The 13,264-nt window shown below is 40.0% G+C and overlaps 1 protein-coding gene across 1 annotated transcript in view; it reads right to left on the bottom strand.

Annotated features, from left to right (window-relative positions):
- Positions 1 to 814: 814 nt before the first annotated feature.
- The window catches only part of EPDR1 (ependymin related 1), a 29,377-nt gene continuing 16,927 nt past the window's right edge, over positions 815 to 13,264 (bottom strand). Inside the window, exons 2-3 of the mRNA XM_009002062.4 lie at positions 3,664 to 3,872; positions 815 to 2,549 (exon numbers count right to left, since the gene is read on the bottom strand). Of these exons, the coding sequence (XP_009000310.1) occupies positions 2,353 to 2,549; positions 3,664 to 3,872 (406 nt within the window). The 3' untranslated portion in view covers positions 815 to 2,352. The remainder of the gene's footprint in view (positions 2,550 to 3,663; positions 3,873 to 13,264) is intronic.

Raw genomic sequence — 13,264 nt, 5'->3', positions numbered from 1 at the left:
CTTATGAGGAGTAAAGAACCACAGAGGCAGGACACCATCACATCCATATAGCGGTCCTCACCAGATATCAAATCCTTCCGGACTTTTTACTCCTTTCTGTGAAGAGGCTTAACAACTCGAAGAGGCCAACTGAAAAACAAAAGGGTACCCACTTTGCATGGGCTTGCATAAAATAAAAGGAGTTTCCTTCTCTCTCTGAGTAGGGTTTTGGCCTGCAATGGGCAAAGACAGTTCCAGGGCTAAGTGTGGGATGTGCAGCTTGGAGAGGAGAGGAGAGGATCATTCTCTGGTTGGAGAAACAGGAAGTGGGGCAAACACAGTCACAAAGGCGTTAGTTACCAGGCTAGGCCACCTGGAATGCAGCTGTGAAACTCTTCCCTGTCTGTGCAGACCAGACACCTGCATGGCTGGGCTTCACAATCCTCTGGGACTCCAGGAACCTGCATGGGTACTGGAGGGAGCAGGTGCTTAGTACTAAGCACTGGCTTGTCATTGGCTGACCGAGTGAATGAGTGAATGAGTGAATGAATGAACACAGGATGGCTTCCAGAGAAAAAAAAGATCAGGGCAAGGACAGACGGTGTGAAGATCCTGCAACAGCCAACAGTGTTAAGAGCCCAGAGCTGGGTGGTGCCTGAGGGGGTGGAGAAGAGACAGGAGCTTTAAGAGCTGTTTTGATGGGACTTGAGATACTGACTGCCAGTGAGGAATGGGTCAAGAATGACTTGGAAGCTTCCGGGCTTGGCAACTGGAAACCGGAGTTTTGGGAAGGAAAGGGAGAGAGCAGGCTTTTGAGAGAGGATAACACATTTGGTTTTGTCACATGAAGCACTTTATTTATTTATTAGAGCATGGTTTTAACTCCCTTATAACCAAGATTATCCATATTTATTACAAAAGCAACAATATCAAAAAAATGCTTTAAAATGCAATTAAATTTGTTTAATATAGATAAACTGTGAGTAGTAAGATTGTTTTTGTTGTAATATAGGTGTCACACATTTCTCCTGATAACTATAAAAGATAAATGGGGAGATAAAACATAACAGTAGGAGAATCTAGAATAGTAATTTTTATTACTGAAAGTCTCTCCCTAGTGATCAAGAAACCCAACCTCATTTAACATGTAAGGAAACTAGGGACCAGAGAGGCTGACATTGTTTACTCTACAAATACTTAGGGCACTGACCAGGTGCCAGGCACTTGCTTGGTGCTAGGGACACAAAAGTAAACAGTACAAGGTACTCATACCCAAGGAGCTCACAGCCAAGATAATGAGTGACAGTGTCCTGGAAGCAGAAATGATCACACAGCTTAATAATTATTGTGAGAAATGCATGCTCAAGATGCAGGGTGCAACTCATCCAGGCTTGGGAGCCGCTCTTGGGAATGAGCTGACCTGGAAGGAGATGCCGAGGTCAGATACACACAGAAGTTGTGAAGCAGTGTCCTAGAAAGGCCAAAGTGAGGGCAAGCCCAGTGCATTTAGTGACCGAAGGAGTGAGAGCACAAAGGAATTCTAGTCCTGGGTTTAGGAGACAATAGTCTCCTGGTGCCCAGTTCAGTGCTGTTTTAGAATTACTGCCTGTGTACTGACAAGTCTGTGAAGATTCAGCACGTACATCAATACTCTCACATAGAAAAAAAAGAAGCATACATACAGCTCACGTTTTACCAGTGTAGACATTAGGATTCTCTAAACCGTCTTGCTCAAAACGTTTCTTTAAAGGAATGCTTACCTCCTATTTCAGCCTGCCATTTCCTTCCAAATGTTTATATCATTTAGGTCATGCCATAAGGTTCTTAAGTCTGGAAGGGATTTAAGGTATCATTTTCTTGGCAGCCAAGGGAGTGCAGGGGCAGGATGGGGTGGGGGTCAGTGGGAGCAGTGCCCACCCGGGTGCAGCAGCAAAGGGGCATTCTCTGCAGGGAATTTGAGAATTAAATAATAAAATTGACCAAAATAACTCTGCTTTTTATTATCACCACCACATCTGAACAATGTCAATAATAAATACTCTCTGCTAAGGCAAACTGCTCTTACTGACCCCTCCACGTGTGTATACCTGTACACGCTGAAAACCAGCCCCAAACAGGCATTAGAAATACCTAGTGTCTATATTAGCCATCTGGTCAGCTCATTCAGACAAGGGCCTCGCCATTCAATTTTCTTCTGTAAACATAGCTTAAGTAGTCAAAATCAGACATATCAAAAACCTCACATCAGTGTGCATCTTCCTAAAATCACATTTCTCTACAGTTAGGATTCTCATCTTGACTAGTCTCATATCCATCTCCAGCTGGGGCCACAGGTGGCTGACATCCGACCCTGCCCCTTCCTTAGGCGCAGGCTCACCAGGAGCAGTCTTCACTCATCTTCTCCAGTTGGGCCATCTGGCATGTGCTTGGAGGGGTAAACACTGAGGGGTCTTTAATTCCCAGCTGGATGTCAAAAAACCGTGTGGACAATATCACACTGTAGTTTTTGGTAAAGGTTTCCTGGACAGGGTAGCAATCCTTGACTGTATAGATGCCAATCCAGGTTTCATCTATGAGAGGAAAATAGTTGACTTTTTAATAAAGAAAACAGGCAAAAAGTTCATTTTTTCTTACGGTGGTAAATGTACGTAACATAAACTTTACTATTTTACCATTTCTAAGTGTTTGGTGGCCTTGAGCACATTTAGACTTGTTGAACAACAATCTCCAGAATTTTTTTCATCTTCCCAAACTGAAACTCTGTCTCCATTAAACGCTAACTTCCCATTCCTCCTCTCCCAGCTCCTGGAAACCACCATTCGAGTTTCCGTCTGTATGAATCTGAAGACTCTATATAACTTATATCAGTGGAATCATACAGCATGTATTGTTTTCTGCCTGCATTGTTTCTCTTAACATAATGTCCTCAAGGTTTAGTCAGGTTGTAGCATGCACTGGCGTTTCCTTCCTTTTTAAGGCTGAATAATATTCCATTGTTTGAATATACCACATTTTGTCTATCCATTTATCTGCTGATGAACATCTGGGTTGTGAATAATGCTGCTGTAGACATGGGTGTACAGATATCCTGTTTGAGCCCCTGCTTTCAATTCTTTGGGGCATATATACAGAAGTGGAGTTGCTGGGTCATATGGCAGTTTTAGTTTAATTTTTTGAGAAACCACTGTACTGTGTTCCACAGCATGCATGCCTGTGTGGTTAACTGTCTTGGGATAGGCATATATCAGCAGCAGGACAGAGAATGGTTTCATATAAAAGCAGGCTGGTTTGCCCTCTCAGCGTGATGGGAGTAGATTTGACCTCTGCCACTTCAGGAAGTAGGGGAAAGAAAAGGAGGCGCTTGATTCAAATGTGTGCCTTAGACAAATGCCTTCCATGTCACAGACCTCGGGGTGACCATAAAATGTCAAAATCAAGGCTAAGTCCACAGGAGCCAAAGTGGCGGAGAGGTGCAGGTGGCACTAGAAGGCTGAGGCGTTTCAAATATGAAGCTTAGATCCCATTGCGACATAATGAACAAATTAACGTGCAGACCTAACTGGGGGCTTTAAAAGATTTTTGATGGAGCTGATATTTCCCTAAAAACTACCTTCCTTAAAGGACTTAAACCTTTTCACCCATCATGCATCCTGAATACATTGCTTAGATCCTTTGAGCCCTTACAGGATCTCGCTGCCTTTCTGTCCGACCACTCCTGGACTGTGATCTGCTCCTGGGGTCCCCCGATGGAGTACTGGTCTTCAAAGGTGGAGTTCTGAGGAATGTCAAGAGGATCCCAGGGCCCTGTCAGAGTCATCTTCGAGCACTGCTTGGTGGCTTGTTCAATCTGAAACATCACTCCATCCTTATACAGCAAAATATATTCAAATAATCTGAAACACAGATTGAAAGAAAATACTTTAGGGCTTCATGTTGCAATCATCGTGCCTTTTAACAGCACAAAGACGCTGATAGATATTACTTTTAAAGTAGAAATAAATTACTACTTAACATTTATGAACACCAGACACATAAGACAAACTGAATATGAAATAGTTAAAATTCAGAGGCCAGGCAGAGCTAGACGGCTCATGTCTGTAATCCCAGCCCTTTGGGAGGCCGAGGAGGGAGTAGGATTTGAGCCCAGAAGTTTGAGACCAGTCTGGGCAAAATAGTGAGACTCCAGTCTCTAGAAAAAAAATTTAAGAATTAGCCGGACATGGCAGTGCACAACTGTAGTCCCAGCTACTTGGGAGGCTGAGGTAAAAGAATTCACTTGAGCCTGGGAGGTGAAAGCACTAAGCCATGATCATGCCACTGTGCTACATACAGCCTGGATGATACCCTGTCCCCCACAAAAAAAGAAAGCAAAAGAAGTCAAAAGTGTACATTCACTGGACAGATTTTGACTGAAGACCTAGTAAATGCCAGACCCTGTGCTTAGGCTGCGCTAGATTCATTAAAATATTTTTCTTTCTTCAATAATACACTAATTTTGGCTCCTGTAACTTTTTCACTTTATATACATTTCAACTTTTTTAACTTTTTGACACTTCGTAGTAACACAGCTTAAAACGCACATTGCACAGCCATACAAAAGATTTTCTTGCTTTATGTCCTTATTCAATGAGCTTTTTTTCTATTTTAGAATTTATTTTATTTTTTAACAAATTTATGTTAAAAACTAAGACACAAGCACAGATAAGCTAGGACTACACAGGGTTAGGATCATCAGTGTCAGCCTCCCTCACTTCCACATCTTGTCCCATTGGCCTTCATGGCCAGTCACATGCACAGAGCTGTCATCGTCTATGACAATGTTTTCTTCCGGATACCTCCTGCAGGATCTCCCTGAGGCAGTTTCACAGTTACCTTTTATATAAGTGGGAGCACACTCTAAAATAATGATAAAATTACAGTATTTACATACATGTGGCCAATAAACATATGAAAGAAAGCTCAACATCACTGATCATTAGCGAAATGCTCATCAAAATCACAGAGATACCATCTCATCCCAGTCAGAATGGCTATTATTAAAAGGTCAAAAAACAACAGATGCTGGCAAGATTGTGAAGAAAAAGGAACACTTTTACACTGTTGATGGGTGTGTAAATTAGTTCAACCATTGCAGAAGACAGTGTGGCAATTCCTCAAAGACCTAGAACCAGAAATACCATTGACCCAGCAATCCCATTACTGTGTATATATATATATATCCCAAGGACTATAAATCATTCTATTCTAAATAAACATTCATGCCTATGTTCATTGCAGCACTTTTCACAATAGCAAAGACATGGAATTAACCTAAATGTCTACCAAATATAGACTGAAATGTGGATAAAGAAAATGTGGTACATATACACCATGGAATGCTATGCAGCCATAAAAAGGAACAAGATCACGTCCTTTGCAGGGACATGGATAGAGCTGGAAGCCACTATTATCAGCAAACTAATGCAGAAACAGAAAAGCAAAAACTGCATGTTCTTTCTTATAAGTGGGAGCTGAATGATAAGAACAAATGGACATATAGGGGGAACAACACACTGGGGCCTGTCGGTGGAGCTTGGGGGGAGGGAGAGCATCAGGAAGAATAGCTAATGGATGCTGGGCTTAATACCTAGGTGGTGGTATGATGTGTGCAGCAAAACACTATGGCACACGTTCGCCTGTGTAACAAATTTGCACATGTACCTCTGACTTAAAATTTGAAGAAAAAAAGTATAATACAGTTATTACTTATATGCTAGAATTGTATACAGCCGGCAGTGCGGTAGGTTTGTGTACCTCACCCTCACTCCCAACGTGTGAGAAATGCGTTGTGCTTCCACATGCTACGGCTATGAGGTCACTAGGTAATAGAAAGCTTTCAGCTCCATTGTAATCTCATGGGACCGCCCTTGTACATGTGATCCTTCACTGACCGAAGCCTCATTATGAAGCACGTCATCGTACTATTAACAGTCGTGTCCTTCAGGATTCTATGAGACAGTATGGGAATATAAACATGACCTCATTTTACACATTTATGTGTATCTTGCTTATTTCAGAAAAGATTTGAAATGGCTTACAAGAGTTAAAAAATAACCCAGGCATATACCTTTAGAAGTGAGAGTGAATATAGGAAGAAATGTAAGTGTGCATTTTATGAGATATTGCTCAAAAATAGAGCTAGTTTTTTATAATATGCATGCAGGGCCAACGTAGAACTGTTAGCCCTTTGAAAAAGTTTGGGGTTGGATTGTCGCTGTTTTCTCAAAATCACTGGCACAACAGAGCCTAAGCGCTGACTGAAGGAACAGGAATATTTACCCAACTTTAGAGCATTGTTCATTTGTAAATATGGGAATTGTGGTCCAACACAAATCCTGTTCTGTGATATTTTTAATGACAAGTGGGCCAACCCAAAAAACAAGTTGCCTTCTTTGTTCTCCTCACCACTAGCAACATCTTGTGCCTACCCTAGTGCTAGGCGTCTGGCCTACAAAGGCAATCCTAACTTTTGCTGATATCCCAGTTGCCAGACTGCAATGATTGTTCCCTGGAGAATATGCAGCCATGTGCAGGAGAGGGGGTTTCCTTCTGGAGACTACTGCCCTCATCCCCGAAATCCACAGGATCACAGAAGTGTCATTGATATAGTTTGACTGTGTCCCCACCCAAACCTCATCTTAAATTGTAGCTCCCATAATTCCCATGTGTCATGGGAGGGACCTGGTCAGAGGTAATTGAATCATGGGGCAGGTCTTTCCCATGCTTTTCTCCTGGTAGTAACGAAGTCTCGTAAGATCTGATGGTTTTATAAATGGCAATTCCCCTGCATGACCTCTCTCTTGCCTGTCACAATGTAAGAAGTCCCTTTGCTCTTCCTTCATCTTCTGCCATGATTGTGAGGCCTCCTCAGCCATGCTGAACTGTGATTCCATTAAACCTCTTTCCTCTATAAATTAGCCAGTCTCAAGTGTGTCTTTATTAGCAGCATAAGAACAGACTAATATGGTCATCCTAGCCTCATATTTGCTTCCCCCACCAGAGCTTGCTAGACCAGAGATGAGACAATGAGATTCTTTTCTCTGGACCTTAGCCATTGCAACCAAGGTCTAATAGTCAGCCTCTTACGTGGGCTGGACATAATATATGTAGATTTAGAAGCTGAAGGAGGCTATTTTCCAACATGCAAACAGGATTAAAGAATGAAGCAGAGAAAAGCACTAGCAAACTGGGATTCCAACAGCTGTTCATTTCCTGGATGCACTTTTTCCTGAGATGCTTGGAGCACTCCTCACTTACAGAGTTACAATAAGCTTCCTTTGCTCTAATAAACCTTACCTTTTGGCTTGCAGCTTTTTATGCCACTCAATTCTATCATTTCTGATACTGAGAACTCTATCAGAAACGACAGAATTGAGGACTCCAGCCCGGGGGAGCGGCTGCCAGCACAGCTGTGCCGGGACCAAAGGCCACAGATGCCTGTTCAGTCACATGCAACAGAAGGGCAGAGGACAGCAGGGAGGGAACTCTCACAGCTTCACTGTTTCCCTGAGGCCAGATCTGCCCACATGCAGAAGTAAAATTTAATGTTAAAATGAGAATTCTAGACCCAGAACAATCACTACAAAATGTTAACATTTGTTCAATCTGGGTGGTCTGGACACAGGTGTTTGTTTTGGTATTCTCTGCACTTTTCTACGTTTTCAAAATATTTACTTTTTAAAGAAGTAGGTTTCATCTGATATTGAGGTTATGCTGACTGTACCTTAGGTAAAACTGAAAATAATAATTGAATGAAACACAAAATAGAACCATGCAATTCATTTGTTTTCAAAATCCCATGTGGATAAAAATGCTAGTACTGCTCTATGACACATTTTAGAAAAGAAGATTTTAATGATACTGTGGTGGCGTGTCTGTTTCTCTTAACATATTACCATTTAGGACATTAAGTCTTTCCATCACAAATAGAATTCAGGGCCTGCAGCCTGACAGGGACCAAAGGTCAAAATACAGAGACCAGCCACGATTGAGATGAGTAATCAGAGTGGGGATGCTGTACGGGAATAACCCGAGAACCCAAGGGATTAATAGACTCTGAGAGGAACTGGATTCCAGGAGGCGAGATCAAAGCCTGGCTCTGCCATGGAGGCAATGTGAGATGAGGCACCAATGGCCCCCTGGGGCACGGTAAAGCAAGGTGAAATGCTGGAATTGGTGTGCGGGACAGGGAGGCCGACCAGTCCAGGTCAACAACAGCAGGCAAACTTCGCCTTCTTGCTGGCCAGGCACCAAGCAAAGCACAGTTCCCTGGGAGGGGCTGGCGAGTTCCCACAAAGACTCTGCTGCCTCTGAGCCTCAGCTGTGAGCAAGGTCAGGTTGGCTAGGCCCCGCCAAGGGGTCAGAAGGCCAAGCTCTCCAAGGCAACCACAACACACAGGACCGGCCAGCGACCTGTTTTGCTTCTCACCATAGGGGACAAAGGATTTTTGTTGCTTTTACTAAAATTCTCAGGCTACATTGACAATTTCCATTGTTTCCTCCAAATCCATTTCCCTAAAAAGTAGGCTCTCTCTCTAATCACCATATTTTCTAAACCAACGAAAATCTAGGGAAGTTTTTCTTCTGAAAATAGTTTTTTTTTTTTTTTTTAGTAAAACGAATTCATGATCAGTCTAAAAAAATTAAAACAATCTAGAAATGGAAAAAGAAGCAAAAATTGCCCAGAAACTCTAACTTACAGAAATAATAGCTCTGTAAATGTATCTGGATGTATATTCTTCTAAATATATCTTTATGTACATATTAATTTTTATATTTAAGTTTTTTATTTTTTAATTGTGGCAAGATACACATGGCAAAAACGTACTTCTTTTTTTTTTTTTGAGACGGAGTTTCGCTCTTGTTACCCAGGCTGGAGTGCAATGGCGCAATCTCGGCTCACCGCAACCTCCGCCCCCTGGGTTCAGGCAATTCTCCTGCCTCAGCCTCCTGAATAGCTGGGATTACAGGCACGCACCACCGTGCCCAGCTAATTTTTTGTAATTTTTAGTAGAGACGGGGTTTCACCATGTTGACCAGGATGGTCTCGATCTGTTGACCTCGTGATCCACCCGCCTCGGCCTCCCAAAGTGCTGGGATTACAGGCTTGAGCCACCGCGCCCGGCCCAAAAACGTACTTCTTAGCCATTTTTAAATGCACAGTTCAGTCATGTTAAATATATTCACATTGTGGTACATCAGTCTCCAGAAGTCTTGCAAAATCGAAACTCTATACTTATTAAACAAAAATAGCGCATTCCTCCCTCTCCCCAGCCTCTGGCAACCGTCGTTCTACCGTCAGCCTCTATGAGTTTAGCTACTCTACATAAATATTTGTTCTTTTCAGTTAATATAATATCTTTAAATTTATCTGTCTATAGCATGTGTTAGCTTTTCCTTCCATTTTAAGGTTGAATAACATCTACTGTGTGTATTTACCATATTTCAGTTATCCGCCCATCCATTGATGGATTTCTGTGTGTTTCCTAAATTTTGGCTATTGTGGAAAATGCTGCTAAAAATATAGGTGTATAAATATTGCATTGATTTTTCAATATTTACTGTACACATTTTATGCAAATGAGTGCATATCATGTATTTATTTTCCAACCATGCATTTTGAATTCAACAATTTGTCCTTGATAATCTTCTAAGTAAAAAGATAGATCTATGAAATAATTTTTCCTAATTTTTATTATAAGTAAGCAGAACAGTTGAAGAACTAGTACAAAAACCACTGTTAGGTCTGCCTTCTAGGCTCAACAATTCACTATATTTTACTGTACTTTTTTCTATTTTTCTAAGCATTTCCTCGAAACAAGAGCTTTTGCCATATGGTTACAATAGCATTATATCTTAGAAATAAAAATTCTTCCCCTGATATCTGCTACATAATCAACTAGACCCCCAAACACATGTTAAAGCTGGTTTCTCAAATCAGAGCCTAATTAATGTTCAAGCATGATATTTGGTTATGTCTCTATTAAAAATCCGGAGGAGGACTCCTACCTTTTAATTTTCCAGCATGCCAGTGAGTCTTTGAAGAGTTCGGGTTTGCAGATATTCCACATTGTGGATTTCTTTGGCAGTTTCCTCATGGCGTCATTTAAATTGCTGCCCTAGCTTTTGTCATTCTCATGAACTGGATATGGAGTCTAAAGGGTTTTTTCCATTTGAGTTCCAAGATACTTGTAAACAACACATCATTGGTGAGTCTGTAGACTTTGGACTTAACATATCTGAAGACAGGTGATGTACCTTCCCATTACTAATTCTGCTCACTTTCATCACCAAGTTATATGGTGACTGCAGATATCGGGTATAAAGTGGTTTCCTTTTGCAATTGGCAAGTAATCAATGAGTGATAGTTAGTAAATATCCTGTTACCCGATAACTGTCACCTAATGGTTTTAGGTAAAACAATTTCCTAAATCAATTATTTCTCTGGCAGTTGATATCATAGAACCAATGGTACAGTAAAATGACATCCATCTATCTCAATCTATTGAGTACCACTCTGGACTCATGGTTTTATTTTTTGTTCAATGTATGACAAACAATTAAGTCAGAATTCCTTTTGATGCTAAAATTTGCCCAATTTGGTCAGAGGGAGCTCCTTCAAGTTGGTGTATGTCTCTTCTGCATGCTTCCTGACTTTCTATGACACAAGGTAGCACAGGCTAACCTTGGACTTTCTCTGCCCCGGATCTGAAATCAGGCCTTTCTCTAAAAAACTCCAGTTACCTTAGTGGGGAAACAATTTAGAAACTGACATCAGGGCACTAGATGTGCTCATTGCCATTGAGATGTCATGTTTTGAATGCTTTTCAGTGGTCAGAGTTTCCAATTAAAAAAAAACTCACGAATTCATATGGATATTTTTCATTTAAATTTACATTATAGGTTTCTTTTTCCTTTTTTTGTATATATCTTTTCTCTTAAAATGAAAACCATGCTTCCTAAAAACATTAACAAAAACATTTATTTATTTGCTTATTCTATAATTTTGAAATAACTTCAAAACAATTATAAATAATAAAATTGCCAAGTGAAGTTTAAGATTTCATGGTAGTTCTTCTTATCCTTAGAATATAATTCCCTAGGAACGAGAGTCAGCATTGTGTCAAAAATTTATTTAGAACAAGCCTATTCTCTGTGTGGTTATGTTTCCAAATTGATATACCATTAGATTTATTTGTTTTAGTTTGTTCTCAATGCAGGGAATTTACACTTTTCCTCTTTGATTTAATTTTATTATTTAAATATGTAAAAATTTTAATATTTCAAAACTCAAATGACATAAAAAGGTATACTGAGGCAAGTTCCCCTTCCATCCCTGTCTCCTCTTCCCCATTCCTCATGCTTTTTATAGATAATACTTTTGAACTGCTTCCATTTTATTTCTCCTGCACATCTGTCGAACTATAAGCAAATTCATATGTGAATTCTTATTTCCTACTCTTCATTACAGAAAACGTAGCATGCTATATAGACCTTTCTGCATCTTGCTTTCTTCATTCCCCGCTAATGCCTAGAGACTATGCTTATTTTTTATGGCCATATAAATTTACTAAGTACAAATATCATCATTTATTTAGCCAGTCTCCTACCAATAAACATTGAGTTGTTTATATTCCTTTGATATTAACAAAAATAATGACCTGTGTTGTGCTGTTTTGAAGTCGTATGTTTAGGGTAAATTAATAGATGTGGAATTACCAAGTCAAAAGGTAAAAGCATTTGTGGTTTTGTTAAATATTACCAGATTTCTCTCCACAGGGTTGTACTATTTTGTACGCCTATCAGCATTATATGACAGTGTCTTTTTTCTTTATACTGTTGCCAACAGAGCAAGTTGTCAACCATAAATTTGTGCTAATCTGAGGAGTAAGAAATGGTATCTGACTATTAGGTTTTTGTTAAGAATATTTTTAGTAAGTATAACATCCATATGAGAGGTCTTTAAAAAGTTTATGGAAAATGTGTATTATGAAAAATCTATGCATGGATTCCAACTTTTTTTCACCAAAACAAACTCATAAAACTTGTTATAACATACCTAAACAGGATCTAGTTTGAGGCACTAAGAAGAATTAGACATCAGTTTGAAAAGAGCTCCTATGAGAGCAACGTGGATTCTGCTAAAATTGAAGCAAGAACAAATACTAAATTTATCATGAGGCTCAAGTGGCAGAACGGTGAAATCACTGATGTTTTACAAAAAGTTTATGGGACAATGCTCCAAAGAAGTCAACAGTTACAAATAAATAACTCATTTTAAAAATGCAGGAGTCAATATTCAAGATTAAGCCCACAGTGGCAGTTCATCCACATCAATTTGTGAGGAAAAACAAACTGGGTCATGCCCTAATTGTACAGGACTGATAATTAACAGCAGAAACAATAGCCAGCACCATAGACAGACATCTCAGTTAGTTCCCCTTATACAAGTCTGAATGAAAACTTAAAGCTGAGCAAGCTTTTCAGTCCCAAGGGTGCTAAAACTGTGTGGCCCAGTCAGCTGCAGACAAGAGCAGACCCTTCAATGGAAATTTTATAGTGGTCAAGACCCTGAAGCATTTCTTCTATGGATTGTAAAATGTGCTGACACATGGTTTTACTGGTACAATTCTGAAGACAAAGCACAACCAAAGCAATGGCAACCAAGAGGTAGAAGTGGTCCAGTCACAGCAAAAGCAGACTGGACAAGAGTAAGAGTTATGGTAAGTTCTTTTGGGTGCTCAAGGCATTTTGCAAGTCGACTTTCTGAAAAGCCAAAGAATGATAACATGTTCTTATTATGAGATTATTTTGAGAAAGTTAGCCAGAGCTTTAGCAGAAAAATGCTCAGGAAAGCTTCACCAGAGATCTTTCTCCACTGTATCAATGTTTCTGTTCATTCCCCTCATCCACCAAGGGCAATTCCATGAGACTTTTTGATGGGAAATCATTAATCATCCATTTGATAGTCCTGATTTAGCTCCTTCTGACTTCTTTTTTTTCCCTGATCTTTAAAAATATTTAAAGGGCACCCATTTTTCTTCAGTTAATAGTGTAAAAAAGACTGTATTGACTTGGTTAAATTTCTAGGACCTCACTTTGTTAAGGATGGACTAAATGGCTGGTATTGTCACTTACAAATGTGTATTGAAAAGGAGCTTATGTCAAGAAATAAATTTATATTTTTTATCTTTAAATTCTATTTTCCTATGAACTTGTGAAAGTCCCCTTGTACAATAGATTGCAT

Source organism: Callithrix jacchus, chromosome 11 (genome assembly GCF_049354715.1).
Source record: "Callithrix jacchus isolate 240 chromosome 11, calJac240_pri, whole genome shotgun sequence".
NCBI classification, from domain to species: domain Eukaryota; kingdom Metazoa; phylum Chordata; class Mammalia; order Primates; family Cebidae; genus Callithrix; species Callithrix jacchus.
This window is presented reverse-complemented; position numbering and strand designations above follow the sequence as displayed.